This window comes from Melanerpes formicivorus, unplaced genomic scaffold, assembly GCF_026170545.1.
Source record: "Melanerpes formicivorus ecotype bairdi unplaced genomic scaffold, bMelFor1.0.p_v2 SCAF_9, whole genome shotgun sequence".
Taxonomy (NCBI): Eukaryota; Metazoa; Chordata; class Aves; order Piciformes; family Picidae; genus Melanerpes; species Melanerpes formicivorus.
The window spans coordinates 17,640,537-17,663,236 of NW_027142361.1; the positions used below are offsets into that span (position 1 = coordinate 17,640,537).

Below are 22,700 nucleotides of genomic sequence, written 5' to 3' on the forward strand. Positions count from 1 at the left end.
ATCAATACGGCTGACCAATGTGATCGAGTATTGTTCCTTTATTGTTCCAGTGTTGCAGGCCGATGGTGCAGGCCTGAGGTGCAGGCCTATGGAGCAGGCCTGTAGTGCAAGTATAGCACGGTAAAGTGTAGAAGAAACAGGAGACAGGAAAGGCAGAAGAAGAAGAAGTGCGTAGCAAGGCAACTGCTACAACTTATATAAACTCGGAGAGCCTCGTTGGCATAGCTCCATTGGTTCCCTATGAGTGACCACACATTGCACTATTACAGATTATTGGTCCAACTACTAATGACACAATGAGGTTGTTGATGCAGGTGCATATCCTGTTGTCCCAAGATAACTGTCCATGTTTATAGCTACCAGTGTCTTGTTTTAGTTACATGCTGCAGGCACAGCACTGTTTTGCTCCACTGCTAGCTAACTCTGCATTTATGGCCTACCACCATGTCAGGCTCTAGGCCTGCACTGCCAGATTGCTCACACTGCTCGTCGCTGGCATTGCCACAAATCCCCCTTTTTGTTTTTGTGAGCAATCTGGTCATGGGAGTTGTTCTCATCCCATACAAGATGCTACTGCAAACACAGAAGCAAGCAAGGTAAAGCTAAGCTGTGTAGCAAAAGCAAGAGTTCTGTAGTGCAGCATGTCTAACAGACTGGTGTAACCCATACAAGGCACAAAGCTCAAGTTGAACTAGTTACAATGCTCTACAGAGATGGCATAATACATGGTCAAAGATAACAAACATTGTAAAGAAGAACTTAGATCTTAACAGTTCCGATCTTTACATTTCACTCCTCTTATTGACAGAGAAGACTTGATTATGCCTGAATGCATTGCACACAGAGATTGAGGCACAAATGCAATCCTTAGCACTGTCTTTTGCGATCTGCTTTAGGATTATGTTGCATCTTTATTTTCTCTAGGATGGTCAAAAATCATGAATTGTTTAATGGTAGCAAGATTTCTTTAATCTGTAAAGGTAGATCTGGCCAGGCTCTAGCTTCACAGACAGAAAACTTGCAGGCAAGCAGCAAGAGCAGAAAGAGCTTCATTGCATTGCCCAATATAAAATTACACTGAATAATGTGTTTTTGCTCATCCTAGTAATTCTGATCTCTTAATGTTCACACAACAGTAAAGCAGTCACGACACTCAGTTATAAGTTAGATGTTTTCTATTGACATCTTGGATTATCGTGACCGTCATTCTGGTCAGTGCTAAGCACGTTTGCTGATTGTCATTTTCATGACATTTGTGCCGTGTTCGTGCTGTCTTGTGGTGAGAGGGTTACAGCACATTGCAAAGTTGATGTTTCTAGGGTTACAACATTTTCTAGGGTTACAGCATTTCTAGGGTTACAGCATTTCTAGGGTTGCCATGAGCTAATTTTTTGCTATGGGGTATTCTCTCTTTTCCCCCCCCTTTTTTTTTTTTTTTTTAAATAATCTCTACTAAGCAAAATGTAAAGATGAAACTGTATCCTCTAGGATGTCTACATTCAGAGGCACACTTAGTTAACAAGAGAGAATACAAAGTTATCAAGCAACCACAATATTCAGTCCTAATTCACATGATGCTGTGGTACATTCTTCTGAGTGATGCTGTTTGATCCCAGATTATCATAGCAGTTGTTGTGATCGATGTTCGACTGCATGGGAAACGCTGTGTCCTCGTGGTCTTGATTCTTCCGCCGTTGTTTGTTGCGATGATTGCAGTTAGCAGAAAAGAAGGCTTGAGGTGACCTGATCGTGGCCATCCAGTATCTGAAGAGAGCCTACAAGAATGCTGGGGAGGGACATCCTAGCATGTCAGGAAATTACAGGACTAGGGAGAATGGAACAAGGCTGGGGATGGGAAGATTCAGGCTGGATGTGAAGAAGAAATTCTTCACTGTGAAAGTGGTGAAGCCCTGGAATGGGTTGCCCAAGGAGATGGCCGAGGCCCCATGCCTGGAGGTGTTTAAGACCAGGCTGGACGAGGCTCTAGCCTGCCTAATCCAGTGTGAGATGTCCCTGCCCATGGCAGTGGTTGGAACTAAATGATCCTTGTGGTCCTTTCCAACCTTGACTCATTCCACGAGTCTATGATTCCACAGATTTTCTAACTAATTTTGAGTGGTTTTTGTTTGTTTTTAATGTGAGCTATTTTTAAATTTGTAATTAATTTTTTGCTTCATTTCTTTAATATTTTGAAATCTACTTTCAATAAATCTATTTCATTTTTGTTTGATTTCATTATATGGATTTATCGGTTTTTTATTATTTTTTACATGTTTGCAATTGTTTTTATTTAATTTTTTTAATTTATTTTCATTTCCATTTTGATTTTGTAAATTATTTTTATACTTGTTTCTTTTTAATTCTAACTTGAGTTGTTTCACGCTTTATGTTGAATGTATTTCTTTTATTATTTATTTTGTTTCTTTTTGTTATTTTATTTAATTTTTATTTATTATTTTCTATTGTGAATTTATTATTTTGATATGTTTAATATTTTGACTTTTGATCTAGTTCTTTTGTTTAATCTTTAATTAATTTCAAATTGTTTTTAAATTTATTTCTATACTGTTTTAATGTGGTTTTTTCTTCATTGCATTTTATTATTTTATTTATCTGCACTTTTTAATTATTTTTTGTTAACTTTTTTTGTTTGTTAATTTTAATCTAATTTTGATATAATTTTATTCAATTAATTTTTGTTATTTTGTATTTTAATTTTTCTTTGTTCTTTAAATTTTTATTATTATTATTTTTAACTTACTTTTGGTCATTTTTAATTTATTTCTTTTTTACCTTCTTTATTATAATTTTTATTTTCTTATTGTAATTTTTTAATCTGTATTTTAATTTGTTATTCTAATCAATTTTTTCTTTTAATTTCTTTTATTTTTGTAATTTCTATTTTTTTTCTTTTTATCTAGTGTTTAATATTTTATTTTTTATCTTATATTATTTATTGTAATTATTTTTTATTTTGCATGTTTGTTTTATTTAATCTATTTTCTATTTTAATTTTCATTTTTTACTTTTTTATTATATTTTTCAACCTTTTCTATTAATTTTTATTATAATTTTTCATTTTAATTTTCTCAATTTTTTCTTTGTATAATTTTTGTTTGTTTTAATCTAGTAGTCTTGATAATCCTTATTTTCATTTTTTTGCTAACAATTCTTATGTCTTTTTCTGTTAATAGCTATTCTGTGTTAGTAATCCTTATGATTTTTCAATGTGTAATATTTGTTTTTAATATTTTGTTTTTATTGTTGCTCTTCTTTTTTATTACTATTCTGTTATTTAGCACTCTATGTTTTGTATCCAGAGCTTTTGTGCTTTTGTTATATATTTCTATGTTTTGAGGTTTTTTTTTACCTTTTTTTTTCCCTTTTTTTTTTTTTTTGTATTTTTTTCTAGCCTATGTCTAAGAAGGAAATATAAAGACATTACCTTAGCTAAGGAATACTTTTTTTAAAATGAATACCTATTTACTACAAGTCTTAACTATATTACATGGAGCTCCTTTGAATTGCCATGGCACACAACTAAGAAGGTTCGAACCAAAAGAAATCTTACAATGTGAACTCATTACTAAGTACTTACACCTTACTACAATTACTATGTACTAGCTATCTGTAAATACCAAATGCTTACCATTCATTATGCTTACCAGGAAAACTTAGCAAATATCTAAATAACAAATCTCTTAAGGACATTGCAATCAGAAATGAAGAAATTAGCACTGTAACTTTAAATCAGAGCAGAGCTTTGGTTGGCAAGAGTAGTACTAGAAAATCCTCCCTGTTCTGGGGGTGGGGGTAGTAGGGGTGGGTGGCTAGCAAGGTGTGACCTAGTTGCTATTGTTCCTGTATTGGGGTCTTAACGACTTGCAGCCTATCGTGTCTGAACGACCATTGTTCCACCCATACTGGATTATGTGTTTTCCATTTTAATTTGAGGGTTGGTTGCTGACTAGTAGCCACTACAAAGAAGGGACGGTAACAAGTTTTGCTCCTAGTTGACTTAAGGCATATCAGCCCAATAGAGCAACTGGAAGGGTTAACATGTACGGTCTTACAGTGATTGATTTGCTGTAGTTAAAAGCTAATTGCACTGGCTCTTTGCTAACCCAGGTTGTTTGGATACCTTTTAAACACATGACTTCAACATTTGCCATGAGCAATGGCTAGTGACCATTCCGTTTATGACTAGGTATAATGATGACATCGTCTCCAGGATCCACAATAATTGAAAATCGTATAATTTGTCCGCAAGGGTGTCTGACAGATAAAATCTGTTCCAGTTTTCTCTTTTGGATTTTTAGGGCTAATGAGGTATTAGGCATATCGGTGGAACCTGAGCCTTCTTGCCCTTGGATTCTGTTATAAGTTTTAGGCACTTGGGACTCAGATGGCATTAACTAAGCAATTTCTGTCCCAACAAGAGTGCTAACAGGAGAGGCAATGGTATTGAGCATAATTTTCATAGCCCAGTCATAATCAGAATGTATTGAACCAGGAATTATAAGAATGCCCTGTCTAAAGATAGACTGTCGTCTGCCAATTAACAGAGCAGAGGGTCTGTGACCCAAAGGACCATGCCAGTTAAACTCGACAGCGCTTTGTGGATTCAAAAGGAGATATGCGGCTGTTGTCAGGTCCGCTGTGCGCTGCCAGAGGGGGCTGGGGGCGGGAAAAGGGGGAGGGGAAGGTGGGGGGCGCGGTCCAAGGACCCTGGTTTGGTGTCGTCGTGTGGGGTATATTCACGCTGCAGGAGCAGCTTCTGCGACGATCTCGAGTAAAATGATTAGATCTGTGACCCTTTCGAGTCTGTCCAACAGTCAGACACTTTAAGGTACCTAGGTTTCTCAGAGGCACGATGATTTCAGGACTGCTTCTATGGCCGTGGCTAGATACATTGCTGCTTGTCGATGCCTTCATTCGTTGTGGTCCTGCAGTCATGAGGCAGTGGCACCTGTTGATAAAATGCTGAGAACCTATTTAGTTTCTTCATTAGCATTGTCAAATGCCAAAATATCCACATTTCTACCTTCATATCGTGAGTCAGGTCTGAATTAGTATTGAATGCCGTATGTAAGGGATGGTATTGACAAAGGAACCAAGTGTCCCTGTTAGACCCTGCTCAGTAATAAGAAACACAGGATCAGAGTTATTGTCCTGGATGGTGGACCACCCTTTGATCACTACATCCTGACTTAATTGCAAAACATTCTCAGGAAGCTGCATTTGCTGATAAGATCTGGCAAAGATCTCGCCCCAATGAGATGGCTAATGGTGACACCTTGTAGAGTCTGCTGGCTGCCGGGGCATGGCTTCTCAGGCATTTGCAAGTGAATTGTCAGTTAATTGAGGAGCTGCAAGGGCTAAGACGGTGTGACTTTCAAGTCTGCTTGCTGCTGAAACTCAGACAGCACTGTCTTACGATGTAACTTTTTTGTTGCAATCAGAATATCATCCATAGACTTATAGATGTCACAAGTCTATGTCACAATGAGTCTGTTTAAGTGGGAAGAGAGTGCCTTCGGGCTACCCATTGATATTGGTGGGTGGAGTCTGCCTTAATCGATGACTCAGTTAAGTCCTCCGAGTGTGAGCAAATTGTAAAGAAAACAATCCTTCAAATGAATAATAATCAGGTCCCAATTTGTGGGGACTGGGAGTTGGGAGGCCAGGTTGTAAGGCACCCATCTCCTCCATGATCGCTCTCAGACCTCGTAATAAACACCATTTGCTGACATACGTGTGTCAGAAGGGATTAACAAATGTGTTGAAAACAACTGATTGATAACAGCAGTTGTGTATCCTGACTGTAGCCCATAGGTAGCTATGGCTTGTCTAGCTCCTGTTAAAGAACATTAGTCAGTTCAGATTACCATAGTCATTGTTAACCTTCTCCATCTGTGACTACATTTCCCACAATACCTTTCCACGAGCTCAGCGGGACAGTTCCGTGTCCCTCCCACCTCCCGATCGCCCCATCGGGACTCAATTGAAATCTCTGTCCGAGGCTATACTCTGCTAATGACTGGAATGTAGGGGGCGGTAGCCGGTGAAACCCCTGGGGGGAAGGGGCCGCTGGAGCCGTTCCTGCCGCTGCCGTGGGGGTGGCTGTTGCCGGTGGTGCGTCGGTCGATGCCGCTTGATCGGAGCCGCCAGTACTCGCGGGGGCCATGGGGGGTCGCGGGAGGCGTCGCCGGGAGAACTGCCAGAGCGTGGGGCACCGTTGAGGTGGGCGCCGCCGGGCTGAGGGCTGCCGAGGTGAGGGCTGCCGGGCTGAGCGCTGCCGGGGTGGTGGGGGCCACCATCGGGGCGGCCGGGGCTCGCGGCGGGGCGGGGGTGCAAAAATGCCGTGATCGCGAGCCTGCAAGCGCTCCAGGAGTTCTAGGGCAGAGTTCGCACTGTCCGGCTTCCAAGCCCAAGCCATGCAGGTTTCGCCGCTTGCCTTTTTTTTTTTTTTTTTTTTTACTGGGTTTCTCCGCTGGGCGCGGGCGGCTGTGGCGGTGTCTTAATAAACACGGCGTGCTGGCCAAGATGGCGGAGGTGGCGTCTCCTTTGTCTAATTCTTAATGCGTAGCGACCTCCATTTTGATTTCGCGCGCCTTATCAGTTCGATCTGGATTCGCTTCTGCCGCTATTGACGTGGCAGGAGCAGATTTTTCCGCGCAAAAGGAAGGTAATAGAGAGCCGCGATTCGTGTAGAAGGAGTAGCGGGCAATTGAAATTGAGGAGGATGCTGACGGAGCGGCAGACGATGTGCAAGGAGAGACGGGGGGGGCGGGCGGGCGGAGGGCGGGGAGTGCCTTCCGAGTCTCTCGTCTCGGTTAGAACCAAATGCCGCAGCAGCTGAACCGGGAGTAGCCTGCTCTGCTTTTTCGATTGCAATGTCCGTGACGATCCGTCACACGGTGCTATAGCGAAAAGCTGCTTTTTTAAGCATTTAGCACCTCATCCCACAGCTGGGCTGCAGTTTCGTCCCATGCTTCGGAAGTAAAAGCTTATTGCCGTGGGGATGACTCTGGGCACAGGCTAATAGCCCTTTTACGATCCCAGAATTGCCAGTAATACCTCTCACGGAGAGGATAGGTGGAAGGCGTTTAGCACAGCCTCTTCTGTGGTGGCGTGCTTCCCCTTGCCTCTCCCCGGTCGCTCACCGGGCCAGGGTGAGATTCACTTCCTTTTTGAGCGCGCGCGCGCGCGCTGCTAATTTTCCAGCACCGGGGCAGTGCTGTCCGACCGGCTTTCCGTATCGCTCGGACGTACCTCTCTCTGCTGAGTCGATCAGTATGGTACTCCGAGGATCCCTTGTCCATGAGTTCAGGTTTATTCGGGCGCCAGATGTAGGACGACGGAGATTGGGAATCAATACGGCTGACCAATGTGATCGAGTATTGTTCCTTTATTGTTCCAGTGTTGCAGGCCGATGGTGCAGGCCTGAGGTGCAGGCCTATGGAGCAGGCCTGTAGTGCAAGTATAGCACGGTAAAGTGTAGAAGAAACAGGAGACAGGAAAGGCAGAAGAAGAAGTGCGTAGCAAGGCAACTGCTACAACTTATATAAACTCGGAGAGCCTCGTTGGCATAGCTCCATTGGTTCCCTATGAGTGACCACACATTGCACTATTACAGATTATTGGTCCAACTACTAATGACACAACGAGGTTGTTGATGCAGGTGCATATCCTGTTGTCCCAAGATAACTGTCCATGTTTATAGCTACCAGTGTCTTGTTTTAGTTACATGCTGCAGGCACAGCACTGTTTTGCTCCACTGCTAGCTAACTCTGCATTTATGGCCTACCACCATGTCAGGCTCTAGGCCTGCACTGCCAGATTGCTCACACTGCTCGTCGCTGGCATTGCCACAGAGTCTCCTCTGGAGAGATTCCAAATCTGCCTGGAAGTGATCCTTTGCAACCTTGTGACCATTTGAGGCTGTCCCTTTAAGAAAGGGACAGTGCTGGGACACTCTGGCTGAATATTTTGTAAACAAAGACAGGTCTAAACGAATTTCATTGCTAGATTAGTAGAATGCAGCTTTAAGTTTTAGCGCAGTTGGAATTTCTCTCAGTTTCTCTCTGTCCTGCTTTTCCAGCCTGTTTGCTTCTGAGCAGCTGGAGTTTGAACTTGGATACCAGATAAGCACTAATCCTGCATGCGCTTTTGAGGCCTAACAAAAATTCATCCTTATTAATTACCTTTTCTCTCTCTCTAGCCCTTTTTGGGAAAAAAGGGAGGTAGGGGGAGAGAGGGGGGTACAGAGGGGGAACCCTCCTCTGTCCGGAGGAGGAAGTTTTGTTCCTGTATTTTTCTTTGCTGGATATTTCTGTATATATATAGTAAATACTGTATATTGTGTATATATATAACCCGCATTTTCACATTGCTTGTAAATATAGCATCCCTTTCGCTTTTCCGACTGAGTTAGCTGTGGTTTTTTTTCGTCATTGTGGGGGAGGGAGAACTTGGCCTTCTCTCTCAATCCACTACATTTTTAATTGGCGGTCCCAACGTGGGGCAAAATTAGATTGATTTATTGCTTGCTTGAGTCGGACTAGGAAACATGAAAGTGTTTTGGATTTTAGAGCGTCTGTTCTTTTCAGTTTTTGGGGTCCTGATCTACAAATATTGTTTGGGTTTACTTATCGATCAAATAGTGAAATATCTAATGCATAAATTTTATTTATGGTTTATGTACAAAACTCAGCTTCTGTATGACCACTGTCTGGGGTTTTTTCGGCTTAGTAAATATGGAATTATAACTTCGACCACTCTACCACAGGAGATAAGGGAGCTTAAGATTCCAGTAGGTGAAAGAGTAATTATAAGTGATGGCTGGGATCCAAAGGTGATTTATTTTATGTGTGTAATCCTGCTGCAGGTGATAACTAATGTGTATTTGCTGTATTCTTTGTGCCAGGTGAGAAAAGTATCTAAGGCCTGCTTCATTATTAAGCATAGATCAAAGAAAAGGAGGCATACTTCTGGCTCTGCCCCAGAGACTTCTAGTGATGAGGAGAGTGGAGAATCTGTATCAGTTAAAGATAAAGCTAAAAAGTCTATTGGAAAGGCTGCTTTGAATGGTACTGTTGCTGATTCAGGCAAGCAGCCAGGGGCGGCAGCACCTTCCAACATGGCAGCTCCCCCGGCTTCAGCTGCCATTAATGAGGCAAAGTCATTTCCTCCTCCTACGGCAGGACTGGAAGCGCCCTCCAAAGCAGCTGATCTGTCTCAAAACCTGTCAGCTTCTGTTAAGGCGGCTGTAAATTCAAACACAGCTCCAATTAAGCAAGTACCATTTTTAAGAACAAGAAGAGGAAAAGCCAAAGTTGATCCCGGAGCTGATGGGGGAGAAGAGCAAGATGCTGATGCGGGTAAGGGAACTTCTGCCAGAAAAGATCGGGCTGAGGAGGAAGAGAAGGTTTGTTTTAAAGATATAGCTGAATTATTGAGATCAACACAGGATAGAGATGCAGCTAGGACAGCAGCTAGCAGTGGTACTTCTCAGCTTAAAGAGTTCCTTAGGAGAGTGACAGAAAGATTACTTGGACAACAAGTAGAGGAAGAGGAGGAGAAGGAGGAAGATGACCTTCAGGGATGTTCTTCCCCTCGCGAAGACCTTCGAAACATGTACAAGGATTACATCAGAGCAGATAAGGAGCCAGTTCTAGCTTGGCTTAGTAGATGTTATGATACAGGTGCTCCAGCTCTAATAGTTGGAGACAAGTCAGCAGCTCAACTAGGAACTCTCTCAAGGGATAATGGAATAGATAGACATCTAGCCAAGACTCTCGGTAAGGTTAATCTGTGGGTACGCCTTTTATTGGCAGTTTTCCTGAAATACCCTTCCCGAGATGATCTTCCATGGAATCCTAAGCCCTGGACTACCATAGATGAGGGAATTAAGCACCTGAGAGAATTTGCTGTTAGAGAGATACTCTATGGTGAACATGAAACTCTGAATCCTGATGACATTCCTGTAGGAACTGGTCTTGCTTAAAAGCTCATCAGGCTTGCTCCTTCTAATTATGCAAATATTCTGGCAAGCAGGATTGTGGCAAGAAATTATGGTGGAGCTCCTCCTACGGTTGGCCAATTCACTGATCAAATGAGACAATTGGAGGATAGCATCACATGTGTTTCTTTGGTTTCAGCCATTGAAAATCTGTCTGGAAAACTTGAGAATTGCACGAAACAGCTGAAAGATTCCATATACCAATTGGCACAAAAAGATAATTCCAATTCTTCCTCCAGGTGGATACGTTTCATCTGTGAGGAATACACGTCCTCCAAGGAGATCATTCCAAAACAGATCAAACCAATACAGACCACCAAGGCAATCACGTGGGATTATTTGGATAACTCTGCGTGATCAGTTTGGTGAGAACATGAACAGATGGGATGGTCAGCCAACTTCTAATCTGAAGGAGACTGAGGGAACTGCAAAGTGGCAGAACCTGAGGCAGCAATACCAGAAGGGTAGCTGTTACTTCCACAGTTCCCCAGAGTAACTATGATAGCTTCAACAGTGGCTCCATGTCTAACACTGCATGCTGTGCTCATTGCACATGTGGGCATGTTCCCCATAACTAGGGGTGCCCTGCCTCCTGCCAGGGGGAGGAGAGGGATAACAGAATAGAATCTATTGGGATGTGTACATCCAGTGGCCTGGCACTTCACAATTTCGGAAGTACAGGGCCTTGGTTGGCACAGGAGCTCAGTGCACCATAATGCCATCAAATTATCAGGGATCAGAGTCTATAATTATTTTGGGAGTCACTGGTGGATCTCAAGAGTTAAGTAATGTGGAGGTTAATATAAGTTTAACTGGTAAACAGTGGAGGAAGCATACAGTTGTGACTGGACCTGACGCACCTTGTATTTTGGGAATTGATTTTCTGAGAGAAGGGCGTTTCAAAGACCCTAGAGGTTACAAATGGGCTTTTGGAGTAGCTTCTATAGAAACTGATGGACAAAAATTGAAGCTGTCTGTTAGACCTGAGCTTTCTGATGAATCTGCATTGGTGGGACAACATAAAATTCAGGACATTAAATTGCCGGTTGCTTCTCAGACTGTGCATCACAGACAATACAGAACCAACCGTGACTCTTTGTTGCCCATTCAGAATCTGATTCATCAGTTGGTGAGTCAGAAAGTCGTCAGCAAAACTCATTCACCTTTCAACAGTCCAGTGTGGCCTGTGTGAAAGCAGAATGGAGACTGGTATGTGACAGTGGACTACCGAGCCCTGAATCAAGTAACTCCACCTATGAGTGCATGTGAGAGACTAAAAGTTGGCTCTCCTGGTGGGACTCAACAAAGATAAAATCACTTGCTTCTTGCCCAGACAATAGCTGATATGTGTTGGGCAGAGCCAGTGGAACGACTCTTGGAAGGTGCAAAGATAACACTGCTCACTGGGTCACAGCTTGCCTGACAACAATGGACCGAGGCCACCTTCGGGAATATGCATGAGACAAGATAATCTCCACCCATCAAGTACCCTGGAAAGGGAGGATGGTGAGACAAGGGATTCACCGCCTGTTTCCTGATGTGTAATGAGTGTGGGGGCATGTAGATGGAGATGGAGGAGGCGGAGGCCACCCCCCCTACATCCAGACCCCTGCCCAAACACACAGGAATGCACAGAAAGATTTCCTGGGGAACGATACCTGGATATTTACCTAAGGATGATTTCCTGGCCCCTGAATTCCTGAGGGACAATACTTGGACACATACCTAAGGACTAAAAACTGTATAAAAGACTTGAGCAACTACTGGCTTGGGAGAAGAAAAACGCAGAAGAAAAATGGAGATGAAGGAAAACACAGGAGAAGGACCATGCCACTGAGAAGGAAAAGCCCAGGACAATGCTGCTCCGGAGAAAAGAGGCCGTGGAGCCTGGAAGAAGCAGACTGAACCCTCTCCCTGTGTCCTAAGATCCGCCTGCTGCAACTCATGGAGCTGATGAGGCTGCCCAGAGGACCACCAACTCTTCTCCAGCCAAAGCCTCAGCACCCTTCCCCTACAGACCCAGGCTGCCCAGAGGGCCACATCGCTTCTCCAGCCAAAGCCTCAGCACCCGTTCTCTACAAACCCAACATCTCCTGCAGCACCTTTCCTCCACAGACTCAAACTGTCTTGGGGGACGTGAGAGGTGTGGTAATGTAATTCCTCTTCTCTCTCTCCTCTCTCTCCCTCTCTATTTTCTCCCTCTCCCCTTCTTATTTCCACTTTATTTATGTAATAAATAGTCTAGCTGTTGATATTTTGGCCTCATTTGTGCCTCTAATTTCACAACATGGGAATATTCAAAAGAACTGAGTCTCTCTCCGGACCGAGACAGTGCAGCAGTACCAGACATGATGGAGCTACAGTATGAGCTGGAATCCAAAGAGGCCAAATGGTATGCTACCATAGACATTGCTAATGCATTTTTCTCTATTCCCATAGCAGAGGAATGCAGGCCTCAGTTTGCTTTCACCTGGAGAGGAATCCAGTACACTTTCAACAGATTGCCAATGGGCTGGGTCCGCAGCTCAAGCATCTGTCATGCAGTGATCCACGATGCTCTGGAGAAAGGCGGTGCTCCAGAACACATCCAGTTCATCGATGATATCATCGTCTGGGGTAAAACTGCTGAAGAACTCTTCGAGAAAGGTAACCAAATCATTGACATTCTTCTGAATGCAGGTTTTGCCATCAAGCGAGACAAGGTGAAAGGACCTACCACAGAGATTCAGTTTCTGGGAGTGCGCTGGCAGGATGGACGCCGACACATTCCAGTGGATGTGGTAAATAGAGTCTCTACCATGGCAAACCCCACAAACAAGCAAGAGACCCTACGTTTCTTGGGGATAGTGGGATTTTGGAGACTGCACATTCCTGGATACAGTCAGATTGTGAAACCTCTGTATGATGTGACTCGAAAGAGAAACCATTTCCACTGGGGACCTGAACAACAAGCAGCCTTTGACCAGATAAAGCAAGAGGTAGTTCAAGCAATGGGTCTGGGACCTGTCTGAGATGGTCCAGACATTAAGAACATTTTGTACACGGCTGCAAGTGACAATGGTCCAACCTGGTGCTTGTGGCAAAAAGCTCCAGGTGAGACACGTGGACAACCTCTTAGTTTCTGGAGTCAAGGTTACAGAGATTCAGAGGCTAATTATACTCCAACAGAAAAAGAGATTCTAGCTGCCTATGAAGGAGTAAAAGCAGCTTCTGAAGTAATTGGAACTGAATCACAACTTCTCTTACCTCCCAGACTACCAGTTTTGAATTGGATGTTCAGAGGCAAAGGCTCCACACCACATCATGCCACAGACTCAACCTGGTCTAAGTGGATGGCTCTGATAACACAGAGAGCTCGAATGGGAAATCTTGAAAGGCCTGGTCTAGTGGAGGTGATCTCAAGTTGGCCTGAAGGTACCAACTGTGCTAAACCTCCAGAGGAGAGAGAGTAACTCGTGCTGAGGAAGCTCCTCCTTACAATGACCTTTCTGATGATGAAAAGAAATATGCTTTGTTCACAGACGGTTCCTGTTGTCTTGTTGGAAACAAACGAAGGTGGAATTCTGCAGTGTGGAGTCCAACATGCCGAGTTGCAGAGGCAAAGGATGGAGAAGGAGAATCCAGTCAGTTCGCAGAGGTAAAAGCTGTCCAGCTAGCTCTCGACGTGGCTGAACGTGAGAGATGGGCAAAGCATTATCTCTACACTGACTCATGGATGGTAGCCAATGCTCTATGGGGTTGGCTAAAGAACTGGAAAAGGAATGGTTGGCAGAGGAAAGGAAAACCCATTTGGGCAGCTGACCTGTGGCAGGACATTGCTGATCGAGTCGAGAGAATTCCAGTGAAGGTGAGACACATTGATGCTCAGCTTCCTAAGAGCAAAGCTACTGAGGAACAGCAACACAACCATCAGGCAGATCTCCTGCAAGAGTTTCTCAAGTAGACATGGACTCTGATCTTGATCTCGACTGGAAACACCGAGGTGAGATATTCTTAGCTCGGTGGGCTCATGATTCGTCAGGACATCAAGGCAGAGATGCAACATACCAATGGGCTCGTGACAGATCCATAGACATTTCCATGGATGCTATCACACAAGTCATCCATGACTGTGACATTTGTGCTGCTATTAAGCAGGCAAAACGACTTAAGCCCTTGTGGTATGGTGACAGATGGTCCAAGTAGAAGTATGGTGAAGCTTGGCAGATTGACTACATCACTCTACCACGTTCTCGTTCTGGTAAGCAATACGTGCTTACTATGGTAGAGGCAAACACTGGATGGTTGGAAACTTATCCAGTTCCACATGCAACTGCACGCAACGCCATTCTCCGTTTGGAGAGACAGATCCTGTGAAGACACAGAACTCCAGAGAGGATTGAGTCAGACAACGGAACTCATTTCAAAAACAACCTTGTAAAGGCCTGGGCCAAAGAGCACGGCATTGAGTGGATATTCCATATTCCTTACTATGCACCAGCTGCAGGGAAGATTGAACGCTACAACGGTTTGTTGATGACCACTCTTAAAGCCATGGGAGGTGGATCTCTGAAAAACTGGGGAAACATTTAGCACAAGCAACCTGGCTGGTAAATAGTAGAGGTTCAGTGAACCAAGCTGGACCTGCACATTCAGATTTGCTACGGAAAGTAGAAGGTGATAGAGTTCCTGTTGTTAGAGAAAAGAATCTGTTAGGTAAAACTGTTTGGGTATTTTCACCCTCAGGAGAGGCTAAACCTGTCCGAGGGGTGGTTTCAGCTGAAGGTCTGGGTCCCACTTATTGGGTAATGCAAGAGAATGGTGAAATTCAGTGTATTCCACAAAGAAATTTAACTTTAGCTGAAAGAGTTTAATTTCAGACTGTTGTACAGCTACATCGCGTCCAAAGGAAGAATCTACGAGGAATCTGCGGTGCACGAACCCTGAGAACCCTGAGAGTCCTGAGTCAACTAAGAATCCCTGCTTCCCTTTTTCTTCACTTCGTCTGTGAAGAGACAAACTGGTTTCCATTTTTCTTGTTTCCTGATTTTCTTGGACTTTTGAGTCATCCACATCTAAGTATAGACGGAATGGACTATGAACTTTACCTACGAACTGTAAATATAGTTTTGGATTGGATGGACAGTATAAACAGCCAATGAAATAGTTTAGAAGGGGTGGACTGTGACCGTTTGAGGCTGTGCCTTTAAGAAAGGGACAGTGCTGGGACACTCTGGCTGACTATTTTGTAAACATAGACAGGTCTAAACGAATTTCATTGGTAGATTGGTAGGACGCAGCTTTAAGTTTTAGTGCAGTTGGAATTTTTCTCAGTTTTTCTCTTTCCTGCTTTTCCAGCCTGTTTGCTTCTGAGCAGCTGGAGTTTGAACTTGGATACCAGATAAGCACTAATCCTGCATGCGCTTTTGAGGCCTAACAAAAATTCATCCTTATTAATTACCTTTTCTCTCTCTCTAGCCCTTTTTGGGAAAAAAGGGAGGTAGGGGGAGAGAGGGGGGTACAGAGGGGGAACCCTCCTCTGTCTGGAGGAGGGAGTTTTGTTCCTGTATTTTTCTTTGCTGTATATTTCTGTATATATATTGTAAATGCTGTATACATATATATACATAACCTGCATTTTCACATTGCTTGTAAATATAGCATCCCTTTCGCTTTTCCGACTGAGTTAGCTGTGGTTTTTTTTCCTCATTGTGGGGGAGGGAGAGCTAGGCCTTCTCTCTCAACCCACTACAAACCTTCTCTGGGTGACTCTCTGCTTTAGCAGAGGGGTTGGACTAGATGATCTCCAGAGGTCCATTACAACCCCCACCATTCACATCATCCTGAGTGCATTAACACAGCACTTAGAGGATGGCCAAGGGATCAGGCTCAGCCAACATGGATTTAGGAAGGGCAGGTCCTGCCTGACCAACCTGATCTCCTTCTATGAGCAGGTGACCCGCCTGGTGGATGTGGGGAGGCCTGTGGATGTAGTTTACCTGGACTTCAGCAAGGCCTTTGATACCGTCCCCCATAGCAAACTCCGGGCCAAGCTGTCAGCCCATGGCTTGGACAGCAGCACTCTGAGCTGGGTTAGGAACTGGCTGGATGGCCGAACCCAGAGAGTGGTGGTGAATGGTGTCACATCCAGCTGGCGGCCAGTCAGTAGCGGAGTCCCCCAGGGATCAGTGCTGGGCCCCATGCTCTTTAACATCTTTATTGATGATCTGGATGAGGGCACTGAGTCCATCATCAGTAAATTTGTGGACGACACCAAGCTGGGGGCAGGAGTTGATCTGCTGGAGGGTAGGAGAGGCTCTGCAGAGGGACCTCGACTGGCAGGCAGAATCCAACGGCATGAGATTTAACACATCCAAGTGCCGGGTTCTGCACATTGGCCACAACAACCCCATGCAGTGCTACAGGCTGGGGTCAGAGTGGCTAGAGAGCAGCCAGGCAGAGAGGGACCTGGGGGTGCTGGTTGATGGTAGGATGAACATGAGCCTGCAGTGTGCCCAGGCGGCCAGGAGGGCCAATGGCATCCTGGCCTGCATCAAGAACAGTGTGGCCAGCAGGAGCAGGGAGGTCATTCTGCCCCTGTATACTGCACTGGTTAGGCCGCACCTCGAGTACTGTGTCCAGTTCTGGGCCCCTCAGTTTAGGAAGGAGGTTGACTTGCTGGAACGAGTCCAGAGAAGGGCAACGAAGTTAGTGAGGGGCTTGGAACACAAGCCCTATGAGGAGAGGCTGAGGGAGCTGGGGCTGCTTAGCCTGGAGAGGAGGAGACTCAGGGGTGACCTTATTGCTCTCTACAACTACCTGAAGGGGGGTTGTAAACAGGCAGAGGTTGGTCTCTTCTCCCAGGCAGCCAGCACCAGAACAAGAGGACACAGTCTCAGGCTGCGCCAGGGGAAGTTCAGGCTGGAGGTCAGGAGGAAGTTTTACACAGAGAGAGTGATTGCCCATTGGAATGGACTGCCTGGGGAGGTGGTGGAGTCGCCGTCACTGGAGGTGTTCAGGAGGAAACTTGACAGGGTGCTTGGTTACATGGGTTAGTTGATTAGGTGGTGTTGGGTGATAGGTTGGACGCGATGATCTTGAAGGTCTCTTCCAACCTGGTTTATTCTATTCTATTCTATTCTATTCTGCAATTCTGTGGATGATTAAGAGAGGCCATACCTGAGGGTGCGTTGTAAGAAGAGAAGATCCTGAAACATAGGAAACCTTTTCATAGTGGGGCTGGATAATCCAATTGGAACTTCCAAGAGCGTAGCCTGAGCTGAGAGGAGTGACCTGCACAGCACCAAATAGTTCCTGAAACAGACAGCAAAAGACATTAAACTGAGTGAGCTCCCAAGAGAAGTCAGAATAGGTCTTTTTATCCTCAGTGGTATCAATTTGGAAAGCAGTTCTGCTTTTCAAAGCCTTTATGAAGCTAGTTTCCTGAGCTTTATGTCTGATAGTTTTATTTTCCCATGTCTAATGGGACACATGCTCTCAAGAAAAGCTTTTCCTGAGGTAGGGCCTTCACAAAATCTGTCTTCCATGTGAATCCTACAGCATCTAAGCTCACGCTTAATCATAACTTTAAATAGGGGAATAAACTGGGGTCTTAATTAGTCTGCCTTTGCTGTATTGAAGAAGTCTAAGGGAGCTTTATTCCCTAAAGGCTTTACATTCCCTTACTCAAATTGTATTAATAATGGCCAGTAGGAGAGAAGGAAGGACAGGTGGTTCTGATTCTGTGTGATTCTGTACTGATATAAAATCTATTTGGGTTACACATTTTGCTGTGGAAAACATAAGCTTAACTTCAATTTCACACAGCTTCTAATGTTATTTCTTTTTAAATGCTCTCAACTGGTGATTCAGAAAGAGCACTGCAAACTCAATCCAAAATTCAGTCTCGGCAGCAACCTGACAGTTGTCTCCTTTCCATGTGTCATTAGAAGGTGGATTGCTTTATCTGTACAAAGTAATGTGTTATGCTTGGGTTTAGAAAGGAAAATAAGCCTCTGTGTATAACTCACTAATGTGATCTACTTTCTGGTTACTGAATAATAGAACAAGCATCTGACTCATGCAATACTAATGATTTTTCTAGTATCTCAATACATATTTGGATGCCTTGCAAAACAAGGCAAAGACTCCACCCCTCCAAGTGTGTAAACCAAGGATCTGATATGGAGACATGAAAAATGGATATCAAACCATTCCTGATGTTTTCACCCAGTTTTGGGTTAACCGGCTAATTAGGATCCAGTAATTTTTAAAGTCAGCTTTGGGAAGAGATAAAACAGATCTCTATTCCTGGTAGTTATAAAAGACTGATAGGCTGTGATGCACAGATCTAGAATTAGGTGAGACGCACCCACACTGTTAGGAGAGTTGAAAATGAACAGTAACCACCCATGGACAATGAGGAACTCAAATTGCCCTCAACCTGTCTAGCTGCTACACAAAGCTGTAGCAATAAGCTGTTATTTATGTCAGCAGCCACATCAGTGGTGGCTTGGGGTCTTCACCAGTTGTAATGCAGCACCACACAAACTCCAATTCACCAAATTTAGCACACAGCACCACTGGTTACTGTTTCAAACTGTCTTACACAGAAAGAGCAGTCTCCAAACTTCAGTGGCCCACTGCTTAAGAAAAGGAAGCAAATATTGGGTACACAACTTATTTTAACTCACTTTTTTTATTTCTTACAGCCCTGAGCAACAATAGTATCATGGCCCACATGCTGCCTACAAACCATAAAAGAACTCACCTGCAGACCACTGAATTGTTGGTTCAGCTTGGTTCTAGAAGTGTGTGACTGTTTGAGGCTGTGCCTTTAAGAAAGGGACACTATGGCTGAATGTTTTGTAAACAAAGGACAGGTCTAAACGGATTTCATTGGCAGATTGGTAGAAAGCAACTTTAAGATTTGAGCCCAGCTGAGACTTTCCTCAGTTCGCTCTTCCCTCCCTTTCCAGCTTGTCTGCTTCTAGGCTCTCTGCCAGACTGACCTTGGGCTGATAAGCGTGAGGCCTGCAAACCTACTAACATTTTTATTTAATTTATAACTGCTTTTAATTAACAACTGCTCCTTTCCTCTCTTTCTAACCCTCTCTGGGGAAAAAGGGGAGAGAAGGGGGTACAGGGGGGGAACCCTCCTCCAGAAGGGGGGTGAATTTCATTCCTGTATTACTTTGCTGTATATTTCTGTGTATATATTGTAAATACTGTAAATTGTGTATATATACCCTGCATTCCCTAAAACTGCTTGTAAATACAGCATTCCTTTGCTCCTCCGGCTGTGGCTAGCTGTGGTTTTTATTACCTTTTCTCTTTGTGGGGGGGGAGAAGGCTGGGCCTTCCTCTCAAACTCACGACAAAGTGAAATTGTCTAGAAATTGTCTATATTCAGTAGCATTATAGACAACAAGCGTGAGCAGGGAACAATGGGAAAAGAGTTTCTGAAGTTCAGGACGGACCATTAGGTCTTGTTTACAATCCCTAATTTGCAGTATTTGCTTTAGTGGAGGCTAAAACACTCAAAAGATTCCCAGAAGTGAGGTACGGTAACTCAGGAGGGGATGTGGCTGATGAGAGAGGATACATTCATTTTGTACATCCTCCCAGCTCTCAGTGGGCCACCCATCAACTCCCAATTTGAAGGTGCACTGCCTTAAAATCGGCATCCCTGAGGAAGAGGAGGAACAAATGGATACTCCTTGATCTCACCAAAGAAGAGCCCTTCTTGGGAAGCACACTGAGAGACTGTGCTAACAGAGGATCTAGAGGGGAAAATGGAAAAGGAAGGGCATTTCCAGAGAAAAGCTGGGAAACAGCAAACTGTTACTGTTGACCTGAGGACAGATTTATGGTACTCACAATCTTCTGAGAATATCCCACCAGCTGGATCTTGCTGAGCACTGTGTTCACTTCTGGCACGGTGTAGCACTTCCTCCACATAGACACCTCCACTGCATCCTTCAGAGGGACAGGCAGTAATCTGTAAAGGTCAACAGAGTGTGGGCATTTTCACAACTTCCTGATGGACCACCAGCTTTTATTCCCATTTATATTCTCTCGGTCTTAGGTGTTTCTCTTTTTTTTTTCCTTTTTATTTGAAATATGCTTGGTGCTTCAAAGTTAGGACAAAGAACTCCTGCTTGTTGAGAAGAACCACTCTGCCCATTCTGCTTCATGCCAAAGCCTGCTCTGCTTCAGCTTTCTTTGTTGTTGGTCCTCTTCATCCCTTTCATCAAAGAAGTAGCTGTAATGAAGGTGTTATAGCAACTCTCGTGTTATTTTCACCACTGATGAAAGATGCTGGATGATCTGACACATCAACATGAAACACACCACTAGAACTGGTAGAGCTGACTGGGGTCTTGGATCAGTGTCTATTTTGCATATCCTAAGAACATGAAAACAACCTACAAACTTGTGATTAAAATTCAGCCCTGTGCAAAGGCTGGCTCTGTTCCCATTTTTGTTGCCAGTCTCTTCCAAGAGCATGTGCCTCTGTACCTCAGCCCTCAACTCAGATACCCCCCTTGCCTTCTGAGTGTACTGTCAAGGATACATTAGCTGACACTGCAGAGCTCTTTGAAATCCCCTACATGCAAGTCTTTAAGATGTTTTACACCAAAGTAAAATCCATCCATTCTACTCTTCACAGGCATTACAAGTTAGCTGGACAGCCTTGTCGAGGGAAGAAGTGAATTGTAATGTCCCAGGCTGTAAGAGTGATGGCTAACTTCTGGGAAATAGATCTTCCTTAGCAACATGAACTGGAGCAGGAAGCAGCACAGCTGCCAAATGTGTAAGAATAGGAGATTTATTTTTTTTTTTATATTAAACCAATGCTAAATCAAAGGCAAATTCAAACCAATTTCCAAAGATTTATGGAAATTGGTCAAGTTTCTTTGATCAATTTGTTTAAAGGAATTTAATTTATTGTTATATCTACTGGGTCAGTGAACTCCTCCATAATTTAAGGTACTGAAGAAGATATTAAGGCCAGCTACTGCCAAGATGGCTGTACAGGTCTAGTGTGCTAATTGTAATTCCAGCACAGCCTGGCTGAAAGCAGAACGCTTAAGGAAACAAACAATGTCTTCAAGGTCTTTTTTGGGAAGTCATAAACAACAAAAGGCCAAACAATGTGGATAGTTGCCCACCGTTGCACTGAAGCAAATTGCCTGTAAAAGCCTTTAACCTACCATAAGAAGCATTTAGAGTTGCATGCTTTCAGGAGCTTCTCTTCTGGGAAGAGGAGAATTTATCTCCAGGTAATGGAGAAAAGTGGGGAATTGTCCTTGGTGACTGAAGTAAGTTTCTATTAGCCTTGACTCTGGCTACACTGCAAGTATATGCCGATTCCTAACAGAGACTAGAAGCACCAGTGTCTAATGGTTTCATTCTTTGCTGAGTGGCACATGGAGACAATGAAAGCTGGTGGTTCCTCAGATGTGTCTCTGCTGGCATTCAACCTGTCACCCATGCTTTTAAAATCTGTACAGAAAGTTACTAGGGGATATTTAAAAGTCTGGAGTGAATCTACTAACACTATGGAAATATCCAATTATGGATCACCTCATAAGGCTGAGAGACCTGGGGCTGTTTAGCCTGTAGAAGACTGAGAAGGCACCTTCTCAATGCTTATCAGCAGCTAAAAGGAGGAGGGGGAAAGGATGGGGCCAGATTATTTTCAGACAAGGGGCAATGGGCACAAACTGGAACCCAGAAAGTTCCATATGAACATGAGAAAAAAATTCTTTCCTGTGAGGGTGGCAGAGCCCTGGACCAGGCTGCCCAAAATCTCGCCTTCTCTGGAGAGATTTCAAAGCCATCCGCATGCAATCCTGGGCAACCTGTTCTGGGTAACCTTGCAGTGGAGCTGGAGAAAATAATCTCAAGAGGTCCCTTCCAACCCCCACTATTCTGTGATTCTGTGTAACAACCAGATGTGTGTGGGCACATGCCAGGACAACCCAAGCGATCGTGAACTAGTGTGGTCCAGTGGTTACAATACAAAAGGTGTGTTTAAGAAACTCAGAGGTTTGTATTCTTAACTGGGCACCTACACAAAGCTAGCCACTCCTCTTCAATGCACAGGATAATATCTAGTAGATGACACAGCATGTTCTTGTTTGAAGGGAGAGAATGGCAGTACCAAACTAGATCATAATGCTGGCTTCTCTCGTCCACTACTCTGCATCTGGAAACAGCCCATTTCAGATGCTAGAGAAAGACAGAAGGAATCATTAAACAGGTAGCTGACAAAGTGTCTTCCATAAGGCAAACTTCCCCTTTAGCCCCTTGAATCCTAATCAGTGTGAAAGATATCCTGGCTGAGCATTTACAGAGCTTCCACAAGACTGCTCATCTAAAATAAAAACCAATTCTAATAAAATTTGCTAAGCAATTAGTTCAGACTGGATCTGATAATGGGAAAATGTAAGCCACTATAAAGAACTTATATTTTACACTGTATTTGAAGTTAAAATACTTTAGTGCTTTGTCTAATGAAGATGATGATACTTTGTGTTTTAGCCTAACTCTTTAGAGTAGAACTAGCTGAACCATAAAGCAGTAATGGTGATTGATCAGTCTGAAAAAGTCAAGATAGAGTCAGATGTAATAAGTATTCTGTTCTAGCAACAACCAGGCATTGAAAATAAATCACCAAGGAGCACATTTT

At 43.8% G+C, this 22,700-nt stretch overlaps 1 protein-coding gene across 1 annotated transcript in view; it reads right to left on the reverse strand.

Moving 5' to 3' along the window:
* LOC137443447 (integrator complex subunit 9-like) overlaps positions 1 to 22,700 on the reverse strand; it is a 108,646-nt gene that overhangs the window by 15,006 nt on the left and 70,940 nt on the right. The window contains exons 6-7 of the mRNA XM_068143186.1: positions 19,883 to 20,003; positions 17,183 to 17,317 (exon numbers count right to left, since the gene is read on the reverse strand). Coding sequence (XP_067999287.1) covers positions 17,183 to 17,317; positions 19,883 to 20,003 — 256 coding nt within the window. The remainder of the gene's footprint in view (positions 1 to 17,182; positions 17,318 to 19,882; positions 20,004 to 22,700) is intronic.